This window comes from Nerophis lumbriciformis, linkage group LG17 (assembly GCF_033978685.3).
Source record: "Nerophis lumbriciformis linkage group LG17, RoL_Nlum_v2.1, whole genome shotgun sequence".
Taxonomy (NCBI): Eukaryota; Metazoa; Chordata; class Actinopteri; order Syngnathiformes; family Syngnathidae; genus Nerophis; species Nerophis lumbriciformis.
Window position 1 is genome coordinate 23,254,878 of NC_084564.2, and position 27,686 is coordinate 23,282,563.

Consider the following 27,686-nt stretch of genomic DNA (forward strand, 5'->3'; position numbering starts at 1 on the left):
CCAAAGTGTGTAAAATGAAGTGGCAGGAATGATTAGGATAAACACACTTATTTAATTAAACACAAACATAATGCTAAAATGTTCTACTCATTTTTATTACTACAAACAAGTGTTTTTAAGTGCAAAGAATTGTGCGGGAACATCCACTGTGTCTCTCATCTTTTACTTTCAGAAAGACAGTGTCCTCTACAGTGGACATTCTTTTACATCTGTTTTGAAAAGGCAGTTAACTCAAATTGATACCGTCATGGCATTATTGTGAAGATTTTGAAACCGCAATACTATTACATCCTGAATAGATCGTATTGTCATTACCTGCATTGTTAGCTGCCTCGTTCATTTTTATTTTTTTTACTATTTAGAATGCACACAAAATAAAGATGTGTTCTTGTCTTACAAAAGGACTGTCAAAATAAAAAATAAAATGTAGTTCCCCCTTTCAAGCCAAAATGCATTCCTCAAATTGTGCAATAACGTTTTTATTCTCACAATAATATCGGTAATGTGTCAAAAAATAAACTATGAAAATGGCAAATAAAATAATGGACATTCATATCTTTAAAAACACAGGCAACAAATAGTACAGACGTTGGCTTGACTGTATTTAATTCCAGAGAAAATGGAAATTTTAATTCAATAAAGATTGAAAAACATTCGTCTTAGAGTTGATTTGAGTTTACAACCATTAGTCATCAGTGAAAACTTCACTTGTCTTTCCAAAAACAATGTTTTTTGTGTGTTGCCATAGCAGCGGGGTTGTGTCGCTCTACCCCCACCTAGTGGCAGACTAGGTGTTGCAGCTCAGTGCACTACTACTGTAATCATAAGGCTGAGAATACACTTTGACACAAAGACAAATTAGCTTGTGGTTGGTTTGGAACACTCTGATTTTTAGTCTAATGATAAGCACGGATGCACAAGTGAGTATTTAACCACTTTATTGTCAGTTACTAAAAATAATATAAGTGTTATTTATTCCATTCTTTGTTTTGTTTATGAGTATTTTCCCGGCTCAAACAGTTTGATAACAACGGCCTCACGGGGTTGCAGCACCAGCGTCTTCAGGGTGACGGCCCCCAGGCGCTCCATCTCAGAGCTGGACACGAAGACGCCGGCCTCGGGCAAGCTGGGCGCCCAGGCGGGATCCAGGGCGTGATGCTCGGGTCCGACGTTGATCAGAACCAGGAAGTGGACGCAGCCCCACGAGCGCAGGAAGGCCAGGGCGGGGGACAGGGTGGCGTTTGAGGGGGAGGAGGCATTGAAGGGGAGGAAGGTGAAGGATCCGAAGAGGAGCGCTTCCTCTCGGGCTCGGATGTGACTGAGGGAGGAGAGGAGGGCCGCTGTGGAACGCCGCGGCTTGGCTTTGAACTGAAAAAGGAGTTAAGACGAATTAGTCCATATTGCTTCTGTTTTAGATTGAAGGGTCTTTTACTTTGAAACTCACTGCTGTTTCACTATTATTTGCTCCTTGCAATGAGCCATCATGAGGAGAAACTCTCTACAAGGCACACAAAAAGCGTAGCTTGAAAAATAAATGCCAATAATTAGAAACTGAAGAGTCGTAGAGTGAACCTGTGCTGGGTCCAGTTCCTGGTACTGGACTGCAGGCGTCCCTGGCAGGGTCATCATCAACACCAGCAGCAGGTTCCTCAAGTCATGAGGAGCTTTGCCTCCGACCTGGCAGGACAGGAGTTGTCTTTTAGGGGACAGGATTATTCAGAGCTTCCACTCACTTCTTACCTGCCAGCCGAGCCACGTGTGTTCAGGTGTTTGCAGGTGGCGCTCAATGGCGACTGCCACTTCCCGGGCGGACAGCGGGAGAGGCGAGGCCGGCAGCACTGACCTCATGACCACATCCACCAAGGTGATGTTCAGCCGCTGCTGGGCGGAGCCTCCCGGAGGTAGGAGGAGGTCTCCGGTTTGTTTCACGACAACAATCCTGAAGCAACACAGGTGTACATTCTTCTAGTTTGCATCGAACGTCATTTATAAAAATGGGCATGTTTACCATTTTTTCTTTTTTTTAAGTACCATGTCAGGCCCTGTTTTTCAAGTACCGATTTGGTACTTTTATCTGTTAAAGTGTAAACTATATCCATTGTGCGTGAAGAGGCACATGTAAAATGTCAATTCATGACATAACAGGGCGCTTATACGTAATTTTTTTTTTATTTTATTTTATTTTTTATTTATTTATTTTTTCCAATTTCATTCTTTATTGTCATATCAGTATAATCTCAGTGGCCATAGACTCATGCTGTAGGTTGTTTCATCACGTGATGTACCTTTTGATGCGGACATTAACATATTACAAGAGATGTACAGTACATAGGTATGCACAAAAAAATAAGGACCTTGATTTCAGGCACGTGTGGTAGAATCACAGATCAACGATTATACGTAATTTTAACCAAACATATTTCTAGCTTCTTCCTGCACTGTCACTGATAACGATTGTCTTGTATTGTGGTTTGGTGTTGGGTTTTGTTATGTTCAATTTATTACATTGGCACCGGTGCCACTATGGAACCGAGTTTAGAAACAACATAATCTACATGACTCTTCTTGGCTGTTAAAGCATACTTGCCAACCCTCCCGATTTTCCCGGGAGACTCCCGAATTTCAGTGCCCCTCCCGAAAATCTCCCGGGGCAACCATTCTCCCAAATTTCTCCAGATTTCCACCCGGACAACTATATTGGGGGCGTGCCTTAAAGGCACTGCCTTATAGCGTCCTCTGCAACCTGTCGTCAAGCCCGCTTTTCCTCCGTACAAACAGCGTGCCGGCCCAGTCACATAATACGTGCAGCTTTAACACACACACACAAGGGAATGCAAGGCATACTTGGTCAACAGCCATACAGGTCACACTGAGGGTGGCCGTATAAACAACTGTAACACTGTTACAAATATGCGCTACATTGTGAACCCACACCAAACAAGAATGACAAACACATTTCGGGAGAATATCCGCACCATAACACAACAGAACAAATACCCAGAATCCCTTGCAGCACTAACTCTTCCGAGATGCTACAATATACACCCCCGCTACCACCAAACCCCGCCCCCCGGCCCCCCATCTCCCGAATTCGGAAGTCTCAAGGTTGGCAAGTATGTGTTAAAGTAAAAGGGGCCTTGGACAGAGCCCATGGGCACACCATGGTTGGGATTGGTGTGTGTTTTTTTTAAATTATTCACCAACTTAAAAGACAGCAAATCATAAAACACTAAAACTGTACGTATTAAATATCATAAATATCCAAAGTACCTTTCTTCTTCTTCTTCTTGGCTGAACTCCTTCAAGATACTTCTCCATGCCAACAGAGTCTGTAGTAAAAATACATTACTAGCACAAATATTAAAATAAAAACCATCCAAGGCGATAAATCACTTACTTCTTCTGAATAAGCTTCATCTGTATCACATATTAAAAATCCAGCCACTTTCTTCTCCAACCAGAATCGAAGGGCATGCTGTGGGGAAATATGCAGTATTTTAAGATGTACAGCAATGCTGAAGACATGTTGATCAAGAGAGCACGTTTGACCTGCGTGACTTCATCCCGAGAATCCAAAATCTGCGCGTCACAGACGTCCAACAGCACTTTGAGGCCTGCGAGACCACAAGGTACGCCATCATTGGCTTGGTAAGGATGTTTCAATTGCGGAATTCTTTGAGCTCACCAGCTTTGTCGCTTTCGCTGAGCAGATGCTGGATCTGGGGCAGTGTTCCACACCGCTCCCCGGTCTCAGTGACGTTTACCGGGGATACAGACCGTGGACCAAAGAAGCCCCGCAGGATGAGCCCGCTAATGCCCAAAGACTTGAAGTAGGGAAGTTGCTCACAAACAGCTTCAGAGGCGCATAAAAAAAAATTACATATCTAGCATGAGTTATGTGGACATACAGTAATACTTGCTATGTATTACTACTGTAACGTGGAAATGCAGCACTGTACATATTAGTGATGTTGCAACATGAAAATGTCATATATCAGTTGTTGTGACCTATATTATTATAGTAATCATTATCGCGGTGTTGTTGAATGTGCTCAAAAAGTACTAATACACACACTGAACTCTTAACCAAATTATCTAAAAAAATAACTGAAATTAATAGACCCTGTTAGCAAAGCTACTATGTTGCATGTTTTGTGTTTCTTACGCTTCACTATTATAGTTTGACTTGACAGATTATTTTTTTAAGTAGATTTTTAAAATCTTTTTCATGTATATGTTTCCTTTGTTTTAAATGATATGTTTTAGTCTGCCATATGCCTTTTCAATAGTTTTACTTGTTTGGTGTACGGCCCTGTGTTTTTCAACTGCGGTCGGGCTTTATGAATAAAGTGGGTATGGTATGGTATTTCTGGCAGGCATTTTGTCTTACTCCGTTCATCGGTCCTTGAACGCAGCGTAAAAATAAAAACCCTTGGCCTCTTTTCCTCAGAGTATAGAACGATCACCCTGTTTCCAAGAGAGCACAGATTGGAGGTTCAATGTACACAATTAAATATCTTGGTTGCTAAGACAGAAATGTGTTTTTATACCTGTAAATTTAAATCGGGGTATGTCGTTATTAATGAGGAAATTGCAATCAAAGTGTCGTAATCAATCTTTCAATAATTTGAATTTAAAACTGTTTTACTAACCGACGGGAGTTTTACCGCGGTTATTGTTACATCCCTAGAACATATCACGCCTTACATCTCCCCATTGTCAGCATTTTAGCTTGAAAACCACAGAGGTCTCTTAAATGACTGTACTTTTATTTTGACGCAGCATTGTTTTCGTCATGCAAATTTTCCTCTGTGAAGGCCCAGCGACATACAGGCGGGTATTACCACAGCGGAACAGACGAGAAAAGCTCTCCACTGCGGTAAACGCATTCACGGCTTAAACTATCGTCCGTATCGGTGACCTCTTTCTCACAGGAAGATGTTATTGTGGGGGAAAATATTACAAACAGCTCTTAAATCCACTCAACGTTACTGCAAATTATATTCACCATAATTAACATACTAAGTCCACTGACTTAATATTAAGTCAGTGGACTTAGTAAATATAATTGTGCTGCAAAGTTTCAGTTGGTTTATCCTCCTAGTTACATTGTGGCTGTGGGTGAAAAATACACATTACATTTCCCAGCTGTGTGTGTTCTATTGGTTTATTAATGAAGTCTCTATAAAAGTTTATTCTATCCAATAAAGTACCTCAACTTAAGAGTGTTTCGAGATAAGAGCTGTCTCACGACTAACCATTATGCTTTAAGTTGCAAGCAAAAATTGGTGTAGCAAATGTCACTTACTCGCACTGTTAGGAAATTACAGTTACTTTTACTTTCCCAAAAAAGTAATTAAATCATTAAATACTAGGAAAAGCAACGAATGCTTTACTTTTTTTAAACTTACATATGCATCTAAAGTGTGCAGTTGGGAGATGTTTTATGACAGAAGAGTGTGTGAGTGTGTTCCTGTAAAAAGGCGGTGCCTGTTGTCAAGTGGGATTTGAAAAATGTATTTAGAAGGTGGTAAATGTGTTTTTGATTTATAGTTAATAATTCCTAAGTTTTTTGTTGTTTTTTGTCCTGTCCAGCTACTCAGGCAAATCATATGATGTAAATGCCCATATCTGCTGTACAAATTTACTTTACAAAAGAGAAGTGTGGGATACTTTTCTTGTTGCCTTATTTGTATTTGACTTTATTAAATGTATTTATATTATTATTTGGTGCAGCTGGGCAGGAGCAGGAGGGGATAGAAAGAGGAAAAAAGGAAGACAGAGGGGGAAATTGCGGGGACAAGAGGGGGATAAGACAGAGAGACAACAACAGCAAACACAACAATAACAACAATAGAACATCAGCAAATAGACTATGTACAAATGTGATAATAAAAGTGATAGCAAAGAAGCAGTTAGAGAAATAAATAATATTACAGAAATGACTATGAACATTATTACACTACACATGGAGCAATACAAATACCAATAGAAATAGCACTATTCATAATTAATAATAACAATAATGACCTCTATTATCAACAATACAATTGTTTCAAATGCAACAATACATATATATAATAACATGAAATATAAAATAAAGCAGATAAATGGAGGGGAAGAAAGAGAAGCCAACTATATTAACCTTGTAGATTGTTATAGTATAATAGGTTAAGCTTTGTCAGTGTGCCATGTGTTACCCAGTTTCCTGTAGGGCAACAACAATAATATATGTTTGATGAAACGTGATTATATGCATGAGTGTATGTATGTATATGTACAGTATGTTTATATAATGATTCCTACTTTGCGGACATTCATTTATCGCGGTCATGTCCAGGACCAATTAACAGTGACAAACGAGGGTAGTTAACTTTAATAGATGTTGATTTGAGATACACGTGTTTTGAGTTATGAGTTCTGTCAGATGATCAATTAAGCTCGTAAGTTGAGGCACTACTTTTATGTCTATGTATCATTAACCTTCCATGATTGTAAACAATAGCTGGTTTAGTTGTTGTACACGCCGTGACCACTAGGGGGCAAACAACAGTCATCAACAAGCTCGCGCTTTAAAACTACAGTTCATTGACAACATGAGGTTTAACATAGAAAGTCAGGATAACAAAAAAAAAAAAAAGTTGAATTTACTATCTTACCCTCAGATTGTTGCCCCGTCGATAGGTCAGGCTGCAGTTGAAAAAATAAGGATTTCTGCCACCAGCTGAGCCTTACAGGCACCGGCCGCGGGCTGGCGACGATGATGGCGACGGCGGTAGCCAACATGGCCAACCAAGTCAGCCAGAAGAGCAGCACCAGGTAGCAGCGCACCCTCCTCCAGCCGGGACTCCCAGCGCTCACCTCTAGGTCCTCCTTGCTCATAGGCCGCCACGGCTGGTCCGGCGGTGCGAGGTCCGGGACCAGCAGAGAGGCCGTCTCCGAACCGGCTTCGCTGGCCGAGAGGCCCGGGGAGGCCACGCTTCCGTAGCCGTTGTCTCCGGCGTTCAAGGGCATGGTGGCGGGCAGCAGGTGAGAGCAACTACAGCGGGGACATGGAGGACTGCTTTAGGCCGCTTTCCCACGCCGACACCCCGGCATAACAGGTGCTTTAATTAAGGCCCACTTCAACTGCTCTTTAATCGTCTTAATTGGTTAGCTTTCTTGTGAAAACGGTTCAATAAACTTCCAACATGCTAACACAATTACAATAAAGACGATATTCACTACCATGAATTGATTAACGTGGACCCCGACTTAAACAAGTTGAAAAACTTATTCGGGTGTTACCATTTAGTGGTAAATTGTACGGAATATGTACTGAACTGTGCAATCTACTAAGAAAAGTTTCAATCAATCATAAAAACGATCACATCCTGTTTACACTAAGAAAACCAAGAAAACACATTAAAGGGTAAAACAAAACACATTTTTGGGTGTAATAATAGATGATAAAATGAATTGGAAATCTCATGTACAAAATATACAACATAAAGGAGCAAGAAACACGTCAATAATGAATAAAGCAAAACATGTTCGAACGGGACAAGCGGTAGGAAATGGATGGATGGATGGATGTTCTAGACCAGTGGTTCTTAACCCTGTTGGAGGTACTGAACCCCACCAGTTTCATATGCGCATTCACCGAACCCTTCTTTAGTGAATAATAAAATGTTTTTTTTTTTTCAAATTCAAGACAAAGTTATATGTTTTTGGTAACACTTTAGTATGGGGAACATATTCTAAGTAACAAAGACTTAATTTAGAGTTATTTGGACACTAGGGGAACATATTCTAAGTAACAAAGACTTAATTTAGAGTTATTTGGACACTAGGGGAACATATTCTAAGTAACAAAGACTTAATTTAGAGTTATTTGTACACTAGGGGAACATATTCTAAGTAATAAAGACTTCATTTAGAGTTATTTGGTTAGGGTTAGGGTCAGGGTTAGAGGGTTAGGGTTATAATAAGGCCATGCCGAATAAGGCATTAATAAGTACTTAATAATGACTAGTTAAGAGCCAATATGTTATTAATTTGCATGTTAATAAGCAACTAATTAATGGTGAATATGTTCTCCATAATAGTGTTCCAATGTTTTTTTTTACTGGTGCATAAAATGAACCGTGCATGAACATCACCTTGTTCAAACAACAAAACCAACACACAACAAATTACACACCTGCCAATCAGTCAGCTGTTGTCGTATTCGTAATACGCCGATAGGGAGAAGTTTGTATTTACACGATGAGTTAAAGTTAAAGTACCAATGATTGTCACACAAACACTAGGTATGGTGAAATTTGTCCTCTGCATTTTACTCATCCCCTTCTTCCCCCCCTGGGAGGTGAGGGGAGCAGTGGGCAGCAGCGGTGTCGCACCCGGGAATCATTTTTGGTGATTTAACCCCCAATTCCAACCCTTGATGCTGAGTGCCAAGCAGTGAGGTAATGGGTCCCATTTTTATAGTCTTTGGTATGACTCGACCGGGGTTTGAACTCACAACCTACCGATCTCAGGGCGGACACTCTAACCACTAGGCCACTGAGTAAGTGTAAGTCGGGTGTGTTTTGACCTCCGCCGAACCCCTGAGGCCGACTCACCGAACCCCTAGGGTTCGATCGAACCCAGGTTAAGAACCCAGTTATTCTTTACTGCAGTGTTTTTCAACCACTGTGCCCGGCACACTAGTGTGCCGTGAGATACTGTCTGGTGTGCTGTGGGAAATTAACTTCACCTAATTTATCCCAAAAATATTTTTTGCAAATCAATAATTATAATCTGCCAATAATGTGCCGTTGCTTAGTGTCTGTGCTGTGTAAAACTCGGCAGGGTAAGCACGTTATACTCCATGTCAGTATGTGGCAGCAGGTAGTTAGTTCATTGCTTTGTAAAAGTCGGAACGTGTCGGGTGAGACGAGGATGGTTTGTTGTGATCCCAATATGCAGGTAAAAAAAAGGTATGTAATGCTTAAACCCAAAATGAAAGAAAGGGAAAGGAAAAGGCAATGGATATGCAAAACGAAAGTCAAACTGAACTGGCTACAAAGTAAACAGAGACAGTATGCTGGACGACAGCAAAAACTTACGGCGTCCACTAAAGTACATCTGTATGTGACATGACAATCAACAATGTCCTCACAAAGAAGGGTAGAAACAACGTAAATAGCCTTGCCTGCTAACACAAACCAGGTGTGCGGAATAGCGCTCAAAGGAAGACATGAAACAGGAAAACACAGACAAAACAGGAAGGGCCACCAAAATAACAGCGCAAGACAAGAACTAAAGCACTACACACAGGAAAACACCAACAAACTCAAAATAAGACACAACGACCTGGTGGAGTTACATTTTTTAACGTCTTCTGCTGGTGATGTGCCTCCATATTTTTTTTATGACAAAAATGTGCCTTGACTCAGAAAAGGTTGAAAAACACTGCTCTACTGCTCACTAGAGCAGTGTTTTTTAGCCACTGTGCCGTGAGATACAGTCTGGTGTGCCGTGGGAGATTATGTAGTGTCACCTATTTGGGTTAAAAGTACTTTTTGCAAACCAGTAATTATAGTCTGCAAATAATGTGCTGTTGTCGAGTGTCGGTGCTGTCTAGAGCTCGGCAGAGTAACCATCTTATTATCCTCAATATCAGTAGGTGGAAGCTGGTAGCTAATTGCTTTGTAGATGTCGGGAACACGTCGTGTGAGACGGCGATGGTTTAACTTGCAAGTGATAAACGCTTATTTAGGGAAATGAAAAGAAATGTAAAACTGCATCAATATACATAAATTAAAGATACATCAATAATAAATGTTTAACAAAATTGTAGCTCCTGAATCCTAATCAAATTGTGAGGTGCCCAAAGATTCCCACCTCTATTTACCGGTATTACTTTCTAATGAAATAACTTCTCCTTGTGTTCTGAAAGTGGGTGCGTCGCGGTAACTTGCACCGCTGTCACTTCTGTTGTGTCGGCTGCATACTTTGTGGTTTAAAGTTGTGTTGCAGTTTTATCATTGTGTTGTGTCGTTTGTATTTATTGTGGCTTTTGCAATCGTTCTGTAGCTGAAAGTTATGATACGGTAATGCCCGGCAGTGAAGAAGGAGAGACACAGTTGGAGATACACTCTCAGACGCTTTCTTCTTAACAAGCGGTAACAAACTCAGGGAGTCAAAATTCACTTATATACATACATATATATATATATATATATATATATATATATATATATATATATATATATATATTAGGGCTGCAACAACTAATCGATTAAAATCGATTATAAAAATAGTTGGCGATTAATTTAGTCATCGATTCGTTGGATCTATGCTATGCGCATGCGCTGAGGCTACGTTTTTATTTATTTATTTTTTAAATGTATTTATTTTTTTATTTTTTTTAACCTTTATTTATAAACTGCAACATTTACAAACAGCTGAGAAACAATAATCAAAATAATAGGGGTGTAACGGTACGTGTATTTGTATCGAACTGGCGGTGGTTTAGCTTCAAGCGGGAAGATGTCGAACAATTATGCGGCAAAAGCGTTGCTACGAAAAGTAGCATCACTGCTAATGTAGCATCATTAGAAAAGTCACCCACTAGAGAATGAAGACTGCTTGAAACTCTGCATGTCAACATCTCCGTTCGGTGCCACACCAACAAAATGCCGAAGCAACAATTTCCAAATCAACACCGTATGAAAAAATAGTCAACAACAGAAGGAGATAACGTCCGCAGGAACCTACCACATAGCGAAGGACATACACTATTTGATTCCCTATTATGCAGCTCATTTTTATTTGACAGTTATTGAAATATCTTGTGTGACATCATGCACAAAAGTGCACTTTATTTGTTTTAAACTATTGTAGTGGCGTTCTGTACAAAAAGTGCACTTTAATTTAGTGTTGTTTTGATTTGTCATCTTAGTGACATCATGCACAAAAGTGCACTAATAGCTTGTTTTAAAATGTCCTTGACAATCTTGCACTTTCTGTTTTGGAAATGACATGAATGTATGTGCCACTGCTTAATAACTGTATAATAAATACAGTTTTGGTAAATTGACTTAGTTGTGATTTCCCTCTCTGCACGAAAGTTTAAAATGAGCATATATTAATGAAGTATGAACAAGAATGTTTGAATGTAGACACATAGAATCATCATACTGCTGTGATTATATGCATCAAGTGTTCATTCAAGGCTAAGGCAAAATATCGAGATATATATCGTGTATCGTGACATGGCCTAAAAATATCGAGATATTAATAAAAGGCCATATCGCCCTGCCCTAGCTAGGGATGTTTACATTTTGTGCATTTATGTGCATGTGTACACACAGCTAAGTGACATATATTTCAACAGCCCTGTAGTAGGTGTGTGCCTATATTTCATTGCATTGTGGTCACTTTAGTGGATTTATAATGATTGTATTTGTTTTGTATAGAAAACCACACACACACACACACACACACAACTCATGCATGTTTTCAATAGAAAGTTGAAACTACAAATCTGAACTTGGACAATCTATTATTTCTCCTGCACTGACCTGAACGCCTAATTGCTGTCCTCACCGACACCTTGAAGTGATTGCTAATCGATATTAAACCAGTCATAGTCGTCACTACATTATGTGTATATACAGGTATATCTATGTACATGTACATATATATGTATATATCTGTGTACATATACATATATATGTGTATATATGTATGTATACATACATATATATGTATGTATACATACATATATACTGTATGTATGTGTGTATGTGTATATATATATATATATATATATATGTGTGTGTGTAAGTGTATATTTCCACACACACGCACAGACACATATGGAAGTGTACGTGCCGTTCCGTTTACTAGTCATCCATAGCGTTTGTACTCGTATGGTTTCTTCATTCATCACTCCAAGCAACGTTTATAAATTTTACCATATAACTAAAGCAATTCATTTTTCCTAAACTGTCACATATTTATTAGCAGTGTAATAATGCATATTTTAGTATGTGCTATCCTAATGTAATCAGGCTAACGTTGTTAGCATTAGCTAATATACTAACCAAGTGTCCGTGTTAGTATTATTACCTCACAATGTCATTCTTTTTGTATTGTTTCAGTTTCACAAATTAGTCAGTAAATTTACTAAAACAACATTGAGTAGTTATTGAGTCTTTTTGGCTGATTGGAGAGCTAGCTTCCGCAGCTAGTGGGTCCATGGCAATGACTTCTGTTTTGTTCGATCAGCCGTTTTACTGGTGCCGTTTGGAAAACAACTAAGGTATGTAAATAAATACTTACGCAATATTTCTGTGTAAATGACTCATTTCACAACGTATACATCTGCGGCTTATGGATCGGTGAAATAATTATTTTTTCTTCTAAAATTCTTCTATATAGCCTGAAAAATGTAGTTATCATTTAATGATTAAAAATGTTAAGTATTAGTATTGGTATGGCCAAAACTGCCCCTGTAACTACTTGGTATTGGGCTGATACCCATGTTGTATCATCACCCAAAACTAATTTAAAGTAGCCAACAACAGAAGAATAAGTTATTGAGTTATTATCAGAAGTGTAACTAGAGCTATGTTACAATAGAAAGTAACCACATATTAACAGTAAATTAGCAAGTAAATTAATAAGTAAGTTAATAATGGTATTGGAAATAATGCAGTATGCATACATCAGCAGCTCAATTATTAATTATATTATTCTTTGCATACCAAATAATATATTGTGATATATATCGTTATCGCAAAAGGCTGGAATATATATATCGCAATATAGATTTTAGACATAATTTTACTCACATTTTCTCTCTTATCTCTGCTTAGGTCCTTCTGCCGTCTCCTGGTATAACTTAGTGTGTGTGATCTCGTTGTTGACGAAATAGTGCTGTGACTGGGAACGGTCGAGGAGTAAAAAGGTGAGGAGGAACCTCCGTCCAATAACAACATTGCTGAGTCACTTAATACAGAGGTGGTGATTCACACCGCACCCTCACAACACATTCTGAGGACATATGACAAAGACCTTTGCCGTTTAACCTTCGTCTTCATATGCATATAATCTATCCAGCCGTCATGAGACCCAAGAGTATTTTGGCAGTAAGTCAAAGTCAAGTTTTTATGTTCCGTTAAAACACCACTATAATTAATTTTAAATAAGACAAGATTTAATTGAAAGACAGACTTTCAACTTTAATTTAAGATGTTTCAAAAATGTATGGTTCAGGAATGACAGCCATTTATGCAGATTTACATCACATCAAATTTTACAGTATCGATCCAAATGTAAGCAGTGGGCGTATTTTAAAATTGTGATGCAACTCTTCACACAGCCTTCCAAAGTGCCGTGCACCTTTTAATAAGGCATGCGTGCTAATTCCTCGCATCACACTCGCTTTCAAACCTGCCTGGGCATTCATATTGACTGTATTTATCCACTGGCCTTCCTGCTCGCCCTTTGAACCCTGACAGCATCGTGCCAACTTATTACTGGGGAGGCTCTACTGTATTTACACGCGTGATGAACTGGTGCACGTGTTGACAACACTGCTTATTGTGCAGGTTTTTTATTGATTGATTGATTGAGACTTTTATTAGTAGGTTGCACAGAGAAGTACATATTCCGTACAATTGACCACTAAATGGTAACACCCGATTAAGTTGTTCAACTTGTTTAAGTCGAGATCCAATATTGTTTTATACAGTATCAGTAATGGACAGTCATGCGACACATCAATATGTACACCTGCACAATATTTAATGAAACTTCCCACTTATAAAGATAATATTTAATTTTGGTGTTATTAGTTTAACAATATATTTTACCGTATTCTTCGGAGTATAAGTCGCTCCGGAGTATAAGTCGCACCGGCCGAAAATGCATAATAAAGAAGGAAAAAAACATATATAATTCGCACTGGAGTATAAGTCGCATTTTTGGGGGAAATTTATTTGATAAAACCCAACACCAAGAATAGACATTTGAAAGGCAATTTAAAATAAATAAAGAATAGTGAACAGGCTGAATAAGTGTACGTTTAATGAGGCATAAATAACCAACTGAGAATGTGCCTGGTATGTTAACGTAACATATTATGGTAAGAGTCATTCAAATAACTATAACATATAGAACATGCTATACGTTTACCAAACAATCTGTCACTCCTAATCGCTAAATCCCATGAAATCTTATACGTCTAGTCTCTTACGTGAATGAGCTAAATAATATTATTTGATATTTTACGGTAATGTGTTAATAATTTCACACATAAGTCGCTCCCGATTATAAGTCGCACCCCCGGCCAAACTATGAAAAAAACTGCGACTTATAGTCCGAAAAATACGGTAATACTGAGATGCGATTCAAAATTTTTTTATAGCATTTTGTTTACATCTAAAAAGGTATTCTTTTTAATTTGCAACATTAATTTCTAACATTTTACCCATACTACATTATACATTAGTGATAAAAATAAATGTTAATGAATGATCAATTATATTATAAATCATTCTCAATTAGTTAGTAATTTCATTTAGATGCAATTCATATTTTTGACAATTTAATCGCAAGTTTTTTCTTAGGTAAATGTTTCCTATTCACTTTAATCCACAGATAGCAATATGTCGCTCCCTATAGGGCAGTTTACACAATACAGTACAGTCCTTCCTCGTTTATCACTGTTAATTGGTTGCGGATTTAACTGAAATAAATTAATTTCCGCGAATCGTTATTATAAATCAAATATTTTGATAGCTAGAGCGTAAAAAACCTTTTTAAAATATGTTTTTAAACATTATTAGAGCCCTCTAGACAAGAAATAACACCCGTTAGTTACCTTTACACTCTTTTAATGCAATATAGTAATGCTGCTTGAGGTTGAGCCAATCGGTGGCCATGATGCTGAACAGTTTGGTCTCTTCTATTGGCCAGTACTACAGTCGTATTGAATTTTTTTAGTCTATTTAACCATTTCATGCTGGAAAATGCTTAATTATTGTAGTATAAGAATTTATAAGATTTAAAATATCCCAAAAATTATCCGTAATGTGGTGAAGCTGTAATATTTGAAATGCGATGTGGCGAGGGACGACTGTATATAGATAAATTAATAATAATTTAAAAATAACTCTCAATTTGTTATTAGTTACTTTAAATGCAATTCATTTATGTTGTTATATTGTTTGTATATTTTTTGACAAGTTTATTGGAACTTCTTCCTCAATTGCAATCTGCCGCACCCTACAGGGCACTTACCGGTACACAATAGTACGGTATTGGTATCAAATAGCGCCTTTTGATCCATTCATTTTGCTAGTAAAGATAAACCAAATATAAATGATCAGTATGATGCAGTGCAGTTCTACAACCACAATAATAAGTATATTTTGTAATAAATACCTGATTTGTAAGGGCCAAATTGTTGATGCAGCTGCTGTGCAGGTGTTCCTCATGATATGCCCTGTGAGTGTACAATTAGCTGCCGTATACAGACACTTCTAATATGACACATATTGATCAGTGTTACAGTTTAGGAATGTAACAAAACATATTTTGATGTTTATCCAGGATATCAACAAAGAAATCATAATATATATTTATCAAACATTTCTGTTTTCAACATCATTGCTTTAATTGGAGTCCTCTTCAGATCCCCCGATGTCCTAAGAGCAGACAAAACAACAATATGAAGTACAATGTGCATTAGGATGGTCATGTTTTGAATGCGCTAATCCATCTTACCATTGGATCATGAGTCCTAAGAGCCGCGATGTGTTTCTGATAAGAAGAGATGATACAGTCTCGTCTGCAAGGGGAGAAAAAGTAAATTCATAGTTCAAGTTTTGCATCCTCTAAGTCAGTGTTTTTCAACCACTGTGCTGCGGCACACTAGTGTGCCGTGTGATACAGTCTGGTGTGCCGTGGGAGATTATCTAATTTCACCTATTTGGGTTAAAAATATTTTTTGCAAACCAGTAATTATAGTCTGCAAATGATGTGTTGTTGTTGAGTGTCGGTGCTGTCTAGAGCTCGGCAGAGTAACCGTGTAATACTCTTCCATATCAGTAGGTGGCAGCCCGTAGGTAATTGCTTTGTAGATGTCAGAAACAGCGAGAGCCAGTGTGCAGGTAAAAAGGTGTCTGATGCTTAAACCAAAAATAAACAAAAGGTGAGAGCCCCTATGAAAAGGCATTGAAGCTTAGGGAAGGCTACGCAGAACGAAACTAAAACTGAACTGGCTACAAAGTAAACAAAAACAGAATGCTGGATGACAGCAAAGACTTACTGTGGAGCAAAGACGGCGTCCGCAATGTACATCCGAACATGACATGACAATCAACAATGTCCCCACAAAGAAGGATAAGAACAACTGAAATGTTCTTGACTGCTAAAACAAAGTAGATGCGGGAAATGTCGCTCAAAGGAAGACATGAAAATGCTACAGGAAAATACCAAAAAAAGAGAAAAAGCCACCAAAATAGGAGCGCAAGACAAGAACTAAACCACTACACACAGGAAAACAGCAAAAAACTCAAAATAATTCATGGTGTGATGTGACAGATTGTGACAGTACACCTACTTTGAGACAAGAGCTATAGTGATGCATGCTTGGTTATGGTTTAAAGTCATATCCAACAATTGCGACAACGACTTTTTACTGTCAACTGAGTTTAGTTTTTTAAAGATTTCTGCTGGTGGTGTGCCTTCGAATTTTTTCAACGCAAAAAATGTGACTTGGCTCAAAAAAGGTTGAAAAACACTGCTCTAAGTGAATGATTGTGTGTTTCAGTAATCTTACTTGCTGGTGATGCCTCCCCCTGGTGGAAGTCCTGGTATTCCCTCCTCGGCCAGGAATTTGATCACATACAAGAGGTCAGGATCTTCATCTTTGGACCTCATCATCTGGATGATTTCTGTAAGTTCAATGTAATTGTTCTAACTTTTATGAGTTCACATCATATGCTAAAGTTTTTGGAGTTGAGTTAAATTGAAGCACCTTCCACTTTCATATCAATATGTTGCTCCAGAGCTGCTTCCTGCTGCAGTGCTTCTTTTGACAGCTGGGGGGCGCCCGGGAAGCACACTATGATGATGCTGATGTTGTCCAAGCTGCCCTGGAGGAGCAACAGATTAATTCAAGTTGAAAACTCACTATAACATCTTCTAAAAAAATGTTTTGAATTCACTGAAAAACATTGTTGCTACTTTATTTAAGTAAGGGAATACTAGGATGCTAATAGAAATATTCATTTTAATGTAAACCTATAAAAAAAACAGTTAAAGCCCCTAGTACAATAAAATGTAATTCTACATGACTCCAAACTACAAACCTAGTAATACATAATGTACACTGTTTTACAATAACACCAATCAAATTGTATTTAAAGGCAGAATTTTGTATTGGATGTCATTAGATTGTGCAATCTGAATTTTGATTTTTAATTCAATTAATTTAAAAAATTGGAATTTCAATTGAATTGCTCAATATGTTTTATTGTAATTACAGGTTGTAGAATTAAGTTAAATTCTATTAAGATCATTTAAAATAACACTTTTCAGATTTCAAATGAATACATGTTACACAATTATTTTTTTTAAAAAGGAGTAAATAAAAACAAGCAGTTTAGTGAAAAAACTAAAACAGTTTCAAAGTAACTTCTAAAAGGCAGAACCAAACGATTTGTTGAATTCCTTGGTGCTAAGTAACAGAAATAATTTGTCACACTTAAAGGTTTTTAGAGTATTTTACAAACTCTAAAATTAAACACAGATTCCCTCCATTTTAAAGCATTCTGGGAAATTAATTATACATATTTTTTTCATAATCCATCCATCCATCCATTTTCTACCGCTTATCCCTTTCGGGGTCGCGGGGGGTGCTGGAGCCTATCTCAGCTACAATCGGGCGGAAAGCGGGGTACACCCTGGACAATCTGAATGTTATATCACATAGAAAAATAATTATCTGTTTTTAAAATATGATTTTATTATTAATTGTCAAAGAAAACATTTGCTATAATAAGTATAACCGAGTGTGTACCTGAGTTTTACAGTTTTTCATAACATTTTTAAGAAATATGTACAACAGTCGTATGGAAATGTACACTAAAATGATTCATTCAAATTCATTGAATTAAATGGGAATTTGGGAGACATTCTTTATTCAATTCTAAATTTGACTTCTATTTACTGACCAAAACATTGACAGACTTAATGGTGACATCACAGAGGTGTGGAGGACAAGTAAGCTTTTCAGGTGAAATAAGTAGAGTCCCTCATCTTGGCCAGGATAAAACCACTGAGCCGGTGTATATCGAGCTCCAGTACTGAACTGAACGTCATCAACGCAATCCTCACACGCAGTCCTAATCCCAGCCATGTGTCGTCTTTGTCCCCTCCTCCAATCTCTCAGCGCACCTTAATACACGCCTATTAATAGTGTCAACTCGGGGGCACGTTGGCGCACACGGTGAGGGACGCAGACCAAATCTAGTTGCATAATGAGCCCCTCCACTGTGTGCACTCTTCATTCATAAAAACACATGTTGTAACTGTGTAAAATGATACAACACACATAATCACACACAATAAAAAGCAAGGACATGTTTATTATTTTGTACTTTAGTAGTAGTGTAGAAGTACACCACAGCATACTGAGAGCTATATATGTTATTTTGCTCATGTACCTGGAAGGAACAACATGTTTATAAATAGCTAATGAAGTACTTAATGATGTGGTCAGTGAAGAGTATCAGAAGTAATGGGATGCAGGCGATCATTGAAGAGAGGCTTAAATAATTTCCTGTATTTCCAAAAACTAGGGGTGTAACGGTACACAACAATTTCGGTTCGGTACGTACCTCGGTTTAGAGGTCACGGTTCGGTTCATTTTCGGTACAGTAAGAAAACAACAAAATATACATTTTACCAAATTTGCAAAATCTTCCACCAAAAATATTTTTCTTAGTGGAATATTTGATGTGAAGTAATCGGAACCTTGGATAGGTCAATAATTCATAATAACATTGATTTTGATTCAATATTATGTTTTGAGCAATGACAGTTTGAAAGAAAAAAAACCAGCTTTGTTTTATTCGTCAACATTGCAACTTTTTCTAAATTACATTTCACCTTTAAGCTTTTTTATTTCACTTTTGTTATGTTTTTGTTTATTTTAATAGTATTTTTAGAATGTGCCGTGGGCCTTTAAAACATTAGCTGTGGGCCGCACTTTTGACACCCCTGCTATAGATAATAAAATATTTAATCTGCGCGTTTATCATAACTCTCTCGCTCTCTCTGTCTCTGCCCCTCCCTTACGAATGCTGCTGCGTGCACAATTTGTTTTGTTTTTAACCCCTTCTTAACCCTGAACGTACATTGAAAATACACGCAACCCTAACTCAAAATGCCGGACATTTGAGGCATTTAAGAAACTCAGCCCTGACAGCTCCGCAAAAGAGGACATGTCCGGTGAAAACAGGACGTATGGTCAGTCTATCGTAGCCCGTTAGCTGCTAGTATGCCGCTAACGGGCTACGATAGACTGACCATACGTCCTCTTTTCACCGGACGTGTCCTCTTTTGCGGAGCTGTCAGGGCTGAGTTTCTTAAATGCCTCAAATGTCCGTCATTTTGAGCAAACAATGCACACCGAGGCACAACACACGCTACTTAATATGTCCGTGTGGAAACTCGTTCCGTACACCTCCGAACCGAACCGGAACCCCCATACCGAAACGGTTCAATACAAATACACGTACCGTTACACCCCTACCAAAAACACATTAAATGAATCAATTTTTGAACTTGAACAATTACTTGAGTATGTGATAAAGTGGAAAGGAAAACACAGTTCTCTTTGACTACATAATCATTCATTTACAAAGTATATTGCACAACAGAGCAAACTGCTCAGTCAGCATTAATACAGCTGTTAACAGTACGGCAAGTGTGACATGCGTGAGTTTCACACCAACAGCTGAGTCGTGCAACCAACATTTTAAAGCACATGCAGAGGTAGATACAGTAAATAGGCTGAATGTTGACCGCTTGGGATGGGAATACAAAACCGGTTCTTGTTCAGAACCGGTTCCCAGTGTATCAAGTCCTTGGAAGCCTTTGCCGTTTTCTCACACAGTTCTCTTATCGATCCTAATATATGGGGCGATATAGCTCGGTTAGTAGAGTGGCCGTGCCAGGAACTTGAGGGTTCCAGGTTCGATCCCCGCTTCCGCCATCCTCGTCACTGCCGTTGTGTCCTTGGGCAAGACACTTTACCCACCTGCTCCCAGTGCCACCCACACTGGTTTAAATGTAACTTATATATTGGGTTTCACTATGTAAAGCGCTTTGAGTCACTAGAGAAAAGCGTTATATAAATATCATTCACTTCATCCTTCCGGGTGGGGATGACGTCATTACTTGACGTCAGATCTCAAAATGCCAGAGCCCTGGTACAACTAACGCTCTGAAGTTGACTACATTTTACAAGAAAAGATTGCAACACAGTACTTGTAATAATTATAGGGCTGCTAGTTCATCAAGAGGAGGACATAGGAACAATATGCTGCAACATTTGAACACACAACATGCAATAATTATAAATGAATGTCGCGTTTTAACCGCTCCTATAGCACGTCATCCGAATACAACGGGTACTAACTAAGACCTCCTATCATGTCAGCGCTATTATTTGTTAAATTGAAATAAATGCCTTCTCATTTCGATGAGCATGACGAGAGACACATTCTGACTGGCTCCGAGGCGGGCAGTTCCAGTTCACATCTGCCGCGAGACAAATGTCACCGAGCAGCGACTAAGTTTGTGGTCAAAAGTTAGCATTTTCGGTAGGTGAATGTTCAATTGTAGTCAGAGAAAAGTTGCATGTTTTCCTGCAACCATATTTTCTCTCAGTCATTATATTGTACAGGTGGAACTCATTAAAATTAGAATATGGTGTAAAAGTCCATTCTTGTCAGCAGTTTAACTTCAAATGTGAAACTAATCTGTGATATTCACTTATTACATGCCAGCCTTTATTTGTTATAATTCTGATCATCATGGCTTGCAGTTTTTGAGACCTTACATTTTCTGAGATTTTCAATTCCCAGTTTTCAAAAACTGTAAGCCAAAATCATCAAAATTATAGTAACCAATAAAGCCTTGACATATCTCACTTTGCATGTAAAAAGTTAATATCACATGTTACTAAATGTTACATTCTTGTATAATTTGCACATAATTAAATTAGAGAAGAATATTAATTTCTTATATTTATTTACAAAAAAATATTAGTTTTCTTTTATGCTGCATTTGTGCCTCTTGAGACCTCACTGTAGGCTTTGTAAGGTCATGTTACTTCTAAACTAAACAAAATTGATGCTAAGCCACCCTTTTTTCTCTTTTTTTTTTCCAAAATAAGAATCGATCAGAGAACCGTTAAGGAACCGAGTCGTTAAGCAGAATCGAAAGTGGAATCGGAACCGAAAAAATATTTTCAATTCCCTATCCCTGTAATGATTGCTCATCTTTTTTTTCCTATTTTAGTGAAGTCATATTAAAGATTAAAGTACCAATGATTGTCACACACACACACACACACACGAGGTGTGGCGAAATTATTCTCTGCATTTGACCCATCACTCTTGATCACCCCCTGGGAGGTGAGGGGAGCAGTGAGCAGCAGCGTTGGCCATGCCCGGGATACATTTTTGGTGATTTAACCCCAAATCCCAACCCTTGATGCTGAGTGTCAAGCAGGGAGGTAATGGGTCCCATTTTTATAGTCTTTGACTCGGCCGGGGTTTGAACTCACAACCTACTGATCTCAGGGCGGACACTCTAACCACTAGGCATATAGGCTATAGGCTACAAGGGGCCAGCAGCTACACAATAGATGAGCACACAAGCCAGACATACATAATGAGTGTCTTTAATTGAACAATATTGCTGTCTAAAACAGCACATTCTTCAATCAAAACAAGAATCAAATAGTTATAGTTGCATATTACTTACAGACGTTTCTAAGAAAGGGGCGTATTAAAAAAATATCTGGTAACAAACATGTCTGCATCATTCAACTCACTGCGTCATGACCTAATTTAATTAATTACTGTGACCACGAGGTGTCACCAAAACACAAATTAACACTCCACTTCAAAAACATTAATCTGTCATAAGATACTGTACCATTATTCTCTCTGCATTGTCACTTGATCAAGCCTTTTCCAGCATTCCACACTATCAAATAATAAAAGTATGTAGTAGAGATGTCCGATAATGGCTTTTTTGCCGATATCTGATATTCCGATATTGTCCAACTCTTTAATTACCGATTCCAATATCAACCGATACCGATATATACAGTCGTGGAATTAACACATTATTATGCCTAATTTTGTTGTGATGCCCCGCTGGATGCATTAAACAATGTAACAAGGTTTTCCAAAATAAATCAACTCAAGTTATGGAAAAAAATGCCAACATGGCACTGCCATATTTATTATTGAAGTCACAAAGTGCATAATTTTTTTTAACATGCCTCAAAACAGCAGCTTGGAATTTGGGACATGCTCTCCCTGAGAGAGCATGAGGAGGTTGAGGTGGGTGGGGTAGGGGGGGGGGGGGTTTGAGTTGGGGTGGTAGATAGATAGATAGATAGACAGATAGATAGATAGTACTTTATTGATTCCTTCAGGAGAGTTCCCTCTGGAAAATTAAAATTCCAGCAGCAGTGTACAAAATTGAGATCGAATTTAAAAAGTAAATAATGGAAGTATAAATGGAAACAAAATAGAAAAATATTGTAATAGAATAAAATTAAAAAGCAACAATGAGAATAAAAATATAACAGTAAAATAAGAATATAACAAGAGAAACGAGGCAGTAGTGACCATGTTATGAAAAAGTATTGCACTGTTATTGTTTTGCATCCCCTGTCATCCGAGTAGCGGGGAGTGTATATTGTAGCGTCTTGGAAGAGTTAGTGCTGCAAGGGGTTCTGGGTATTTGTTCTGTTGTGTTTATGTTGTGTTACGGTGCGGATGTTCTCCCGAAATGTGTTTGACATTCTTGTTTGGTGTGGGTTCACAGTGTGTCGCATATTTGTAACACTGTTAAAGTTGTTTATACGGCCACCCTCAGTGTGACCTGTATGGCTGTTGACCAAGTATGCTTGCATTCACTTGTGTGTGTGAAAAGCCATAGATATTATGTGATTGGACCGGCACGCAAAGGCAGTGCCTTTAAGGTTTATTGGCACTCTGTACTTCTCCCTACGTCCGTGTACCACTCCGTACAGCGGCGTTTTAAAAAGTCATAAATTTTACTTTTTGGAACCGATACTGATAATTTCCGATATTACATTTTAAAGCATTTATCGGCCGATAATATCGGCAGTCCGATATTATCGGACATCTCTAGTATGTAGTACGGTTCGTATTGGCCAATACTCAAGGCTCCAATGTCAATATTGTATCAAAAAAAATGTTTTAAGTTGTATCGCGACACTCCTAATTGTATGTATTTTAGTTGAGGTAGTTTGTGTGTGTTTGTGCAACATATCTTCCTACCTTGTAGAGACAGAGGTCGATGACTTGCGTACAAATTTCTCTCAGGTCGTTGCACACCTGCAGCCGGCTGCGTACAAAGGCGCACAGTTCCTCGTTCCCGATGGCGTCCCAAACGCCGTCACAGGCCAGGATGACAAACTCGTCCTGGGCCGTCCTCTCCAACTCGTACACTTCAGGCTCGGGCGACACCAGCTGCTCGGTCTGTGGCCTCCAGTCTACCTCCTTAAAGTCGAAGTCTCCCAGGGCTCTGGACACGGCCAGCGAGCCATTGATGCGCTGTAGGGTCACCGAGCCGCCGGCGTTCTGGATGCGCTCCCTCTCCCTGGGGTTGAAGGGCTTGTGGTCTTCCGTGTAGAAGACCAACTGGCCGTTGTGGCAGAGGAGGGTGCGCGAGTCCCCGCAGTTGATAAAGTAGATGTAGCGCGGGGAGATCATGACGGCGGCCGCCGTGGTGCCGCTTCGATCCCAATTGTCTTGGCGGGCCAGTTTGTGCATGTGGGTGTCGATGTCCAGGAACCCCTCACGGATGCAGTCCTTCACCTGCTCTGGGTCTTCGCTTGCTTTAACCCCACCTGGGTGAAACACGGTACAGTTTCAGGCAACTGTTCAGTTGCAAATTACTATTCTTGGGTGTTTGCTATAGGGGTACAACCATTCATCTACATTATTGACAATACAATTTGTCGACATAGTCGTGACATCATCACTCGGGTTTTTCCGAAGGGGCACGAGTCAGCACCGCCACTCGTAATTGTGGAAATATTTCTTCCTATTGTTGAAAATATAAATACCTTGCTTTTTTTGCAAAGTAGATCTTGTTTTATGACACTATATGATACGGCAGCATTTAAAGCGGGGGATTGGGAGGATGCGATCTCAATTTGGTAGGAGTTGTACTTTGCTAACTTGCACACAAGTGTGAGTGTGAAAAATAACTATAATTTTAGCCAAAGTCCGCCAGCTAAACTTTGTCTAAATCAATTCAAGTACTTTTTAAAGAAGCGTCAATTTGCAATGCAATGAAGAAAGGCACAATGACAAACTTCAACCGCATGCACGCAAACACACGCACTAAACATCATAAGATTAAACTTACAATCTATTAGATAGCTAAAATGTTGAGGATTAATCAATGATACAATTATATGCATTCAGTCTATTAGAGTGCTTAAAATGTCCGGAGTTAATAATCAGTATTGGGATGTGAGTGTGAATGTTGTCTGTCTATCTGTGTTGGCCCTGCGATGAGGTGGCGACTTGTCCAGGGTGTACCCCGCCTTCCGCCCGATTGTAGCTGAGATAGGCTCCAGCGCCCCCCGCGACCCCAAAAGGGAATAAGCGGTAGAAAATGGATGGATATCAGTGTGCATCTTTTTAAACTCATCATCACAAAATGCTTGTTTCTTTTTTAGCAAATCCGTTTTGTTGTTTTATCGTTTGTTGTTATTGCTGCTATTTTAAATTTCCTTTTTTTACATAAAAAATATACTTGTTTTATTTTACTCTTTTCCTGTCCTTTCTTTTAAATGGGCAAAATTATAAGTTTATTTACATTTTGCAACAGCCTAATGAGCAGCATGGTTACAGTATAAATAAATATTAATGAGCAATTTAGTCATCTTTGTTAGTAAGCACATGCCTAAAAATATCTCAAGATGAATATAAAATTTGATGGCTAAATTAGAGCCACTAAATGATTTGTACGCTTTATAATCCGATTAGTTGACTAATCGTTAAGATAGTCGAAAACTAGTCGACTTTTGAAATAGTCGTTAGTTGCAGCCCTAGTTTGCTATCTACTGTGCACGTGCATTAGTTATTATTGGCTTCACTGCTTTCTATGAAAGTCATTGCATTACAGAAAATGCAACAGCTGACACAGCATAAATTGTTTGTGGTATATTTTCACCATAAGAAGACGCAGTTGAATAGGTGTATTAAAAATGTTTCACTTACAAAGATAATATTGCCAATGTTAACCCTTTATGAGACTATAAAAACAGAAACAAACACATTTTAAGTGTGACACTGCTAGAAATGACAATAATACACATATTGTTTTATAAAACGTCAGTCAAAACTGGGCATTATCATCTTTGTCCATTTTTGATGGAGCTCTTGTATTGGCACCTTTTCTGCAGGAATGTGGGTTTCAAATATATTCCACTTTGACAGTATCAAATCTATTTTTCCTATTGTAATGATTGTCTTCCTCTGTAATTTTCTTTTCCTAAAAAAAATGGAGTGAAACGATGACAAAATATCCTTATTGCAATTAGGGCTGCAACTAATGATTAATTTGATAATCGATTAATCTGTCGATTATTACTTCAATTAATCGATTAATAATCGGATAAAAGAGACAAACTACATTTCTATCCTTTCCAGTATTTTATTGAAAAAAAAACAGTATACTGGCACCATGTTCTGGACATTGGGGATGCAGCATACAGCAATAATAACACAGAAATGTAACTCATCAGATCAGAACTGAATCAGATATTGTACACGTTTCTGTTGTGAATAATAAAGGATTCATTTTAGGCTGCCTCTGAATAATAGCATGAAATATTTCAGCACCTTCATAACGTTTAGTTATACTAAAGTGTCACTCAAATCTAAATATATTTATATAGCTTTATCGGGCCCGGCTACATTGATCCATTATGAAACCAACCTGAGATATTTCTGTCCGTTACGTTTATTTCCATATTGGTAACCGTGCGTTTTCTCTCTCAAAACGGAGTCAAATGTGCCGGAGACACATTATCAGCCCCGTGTTGCAACAAAGGCATAACGTTAACGTTACTCACAAAAAAGCTGAACTCATGAATGCCTGTTGCCACTATGGACTTAAAAAGTTATGTACTGTGAGTTCCCTTCATCCATGGCTCCAACATGTTTCCTTTTCAGGTGCTCCTGAAGCAATGTTATACTTCCGTGCCATTTTGCAGGAAAGGCTCTTCTTTGAAGTCTTTAAAGTAAAGTGTTCCCACACTTTTGACGACTTAGGTCGTACACAATTGTACACACAATTGAAGCAATAACATCAAGATGTTTCTCCGCTAAACTATCCGTACTGTTTTCCTGTGCCATTTTTCAAATGTTTCCAGCAAAGTAGACGACGTCGTCACGTGAGCTGCACATGACACATCATTGGCTAGCTTACCTCCACCTCATGAGACGTAGCCTCAGCACCGCCCTGGCGCTGTTTTGTACTGTTTTTGTACTTATTTTGATTATTGTTTGTCAGCTGTTTGTAAATGTTGCAGTTTATAAATAAAGGTTTATAAAAAAAATAACCAAAAAAAAAAAAAAAAAAAAGTCTCCGCGCATGCGCATAGCATAGTTCCAACGAATCGATGACTAAATTAATCGCCAACTATTTTGATTATCGATTTAATCGATTAGTTGTTGCAGCCCTAATTGCAATACATAATATTGATTAAACTGAACTGTATGTTTTGAAAATGCACCATAATTCACATGTTGTTCTCCTTTATGTTTCAGTACCTGTAGCCAGGATGTGGTCCAGCAGGTTCCTGGAGCAGTACTGGGCCACTGTGCTCCCAGCATGGCCGTCAAACACAGCATAATAGGCCCACTCGCTCAGCTCCCCTCTCATTTGAGGCATGCACGTGTGCGCATCTTCCATCTGAGCCCTCCAGCCCTGCATGTTTGCCACCGCGTAGTTCACCCCAGACTGGGATCCCCCCTCGGACACGTGTTTCTCCAAAATGGGCCGCTCCAGGTACGGGCTGGGCATGCCGTCGTCGTCGTCCTCTTCCTCCTCCTCGAGCCCCTTCTCTCTCGAGCCGCCTTTGAAGAAGAAGGTGACCATCTTCCCGGTTTCCTTAACCAGCTGGCGGAGGAAGGAGGGCACCTCCACGTTGCTCGCCCTGCGCGCTGTCCTCATCACGCCTCTGAGTCGCTGCTCAAGCTTCCTGCTCGACCTGGCCGCCGCTCGTTGTCTCCTCTTGCTGGTGGCCCTGCGCCGGCCGTTTGTCTTCCTCAGCAGGTCCAGGGCAACGAATGAGCAGGTAAACGTAGATACACGTCAAAATGATCTACTCAAATACAACTTTGAGGTAT

At 38.8% G+C, this 27,686-nt stretch overlaps 2 protein-coding genes and 1 long non-coding RNA gene across 3 annotated transcripts; 1 reads left to right on the plus strand and 2 right to left on the minus strand.

Moving 5' to 3' along the window:
• Positions 1-921: 921 nt before the first annotated feature.
• On the minus strand, positions 922-7,281 carry LOC133614650 (amino acid transporter heavy chain SLC3A2). Its single transcript, XM_061972794.2, has 9 exons — positions 6,660-7,281; positions 3,686-3,853; positions 3,550-3,614; positions 3,398-3,475; positions 3,271-3,329; positions 1,741-1,939; positions 1,573-1,677; positions 1,445-1,498; positions 922-1,368 (listed from the first exon to the last, which is right to left on the minus strand). Exons 1-9 carry the CDS (start codon positions 7,012-7,014, stop codon positions 994-996), a joined length of 1,458 nt encoding a protein of 485 aa, XP_061828778.1. The 5' UTR covers positions 7,015-7,281; the 3' UTR covers positions 922-993.
• On the plus strand, positions 6,901-27,391 carry LOC133614725 (uncharacterized). The gene is made up of 4 exons (XR_009816616.2): positions 6,901-7,029; positions 12,849-12,940; positions 16,811-16,936; positions 27,105-27,391. It is a non-coding gene; the product is annotated as an uncharacterized lncRNA (long non-coding RNA).
• Positions 13,232-27,510, minus strand: LOC133614724 (protein phosphatase 1A-like). Its single transcript, XM_061972906.1, has 6 exons — positions 27,108-27,510; positions 23,595-24,166; positions 17,018-17,135; positions 16,820-16,934; positions 15,763-15,826; positions 13,232-15,683 (listed from the first exon to the last, which is right to left on the minus strand). Exons 1-6 carry the CDS (start codon positions 27,508-27,510, stop codon positions 15,651-15,653), a joined length of 1,305 nt encoding a protein of 434 aa, XP_061828890.1. The 3' UTR covers positions 13,232-15,650.
• Positions 27,511-27,686: the final 176 nt, after the last annotated feature.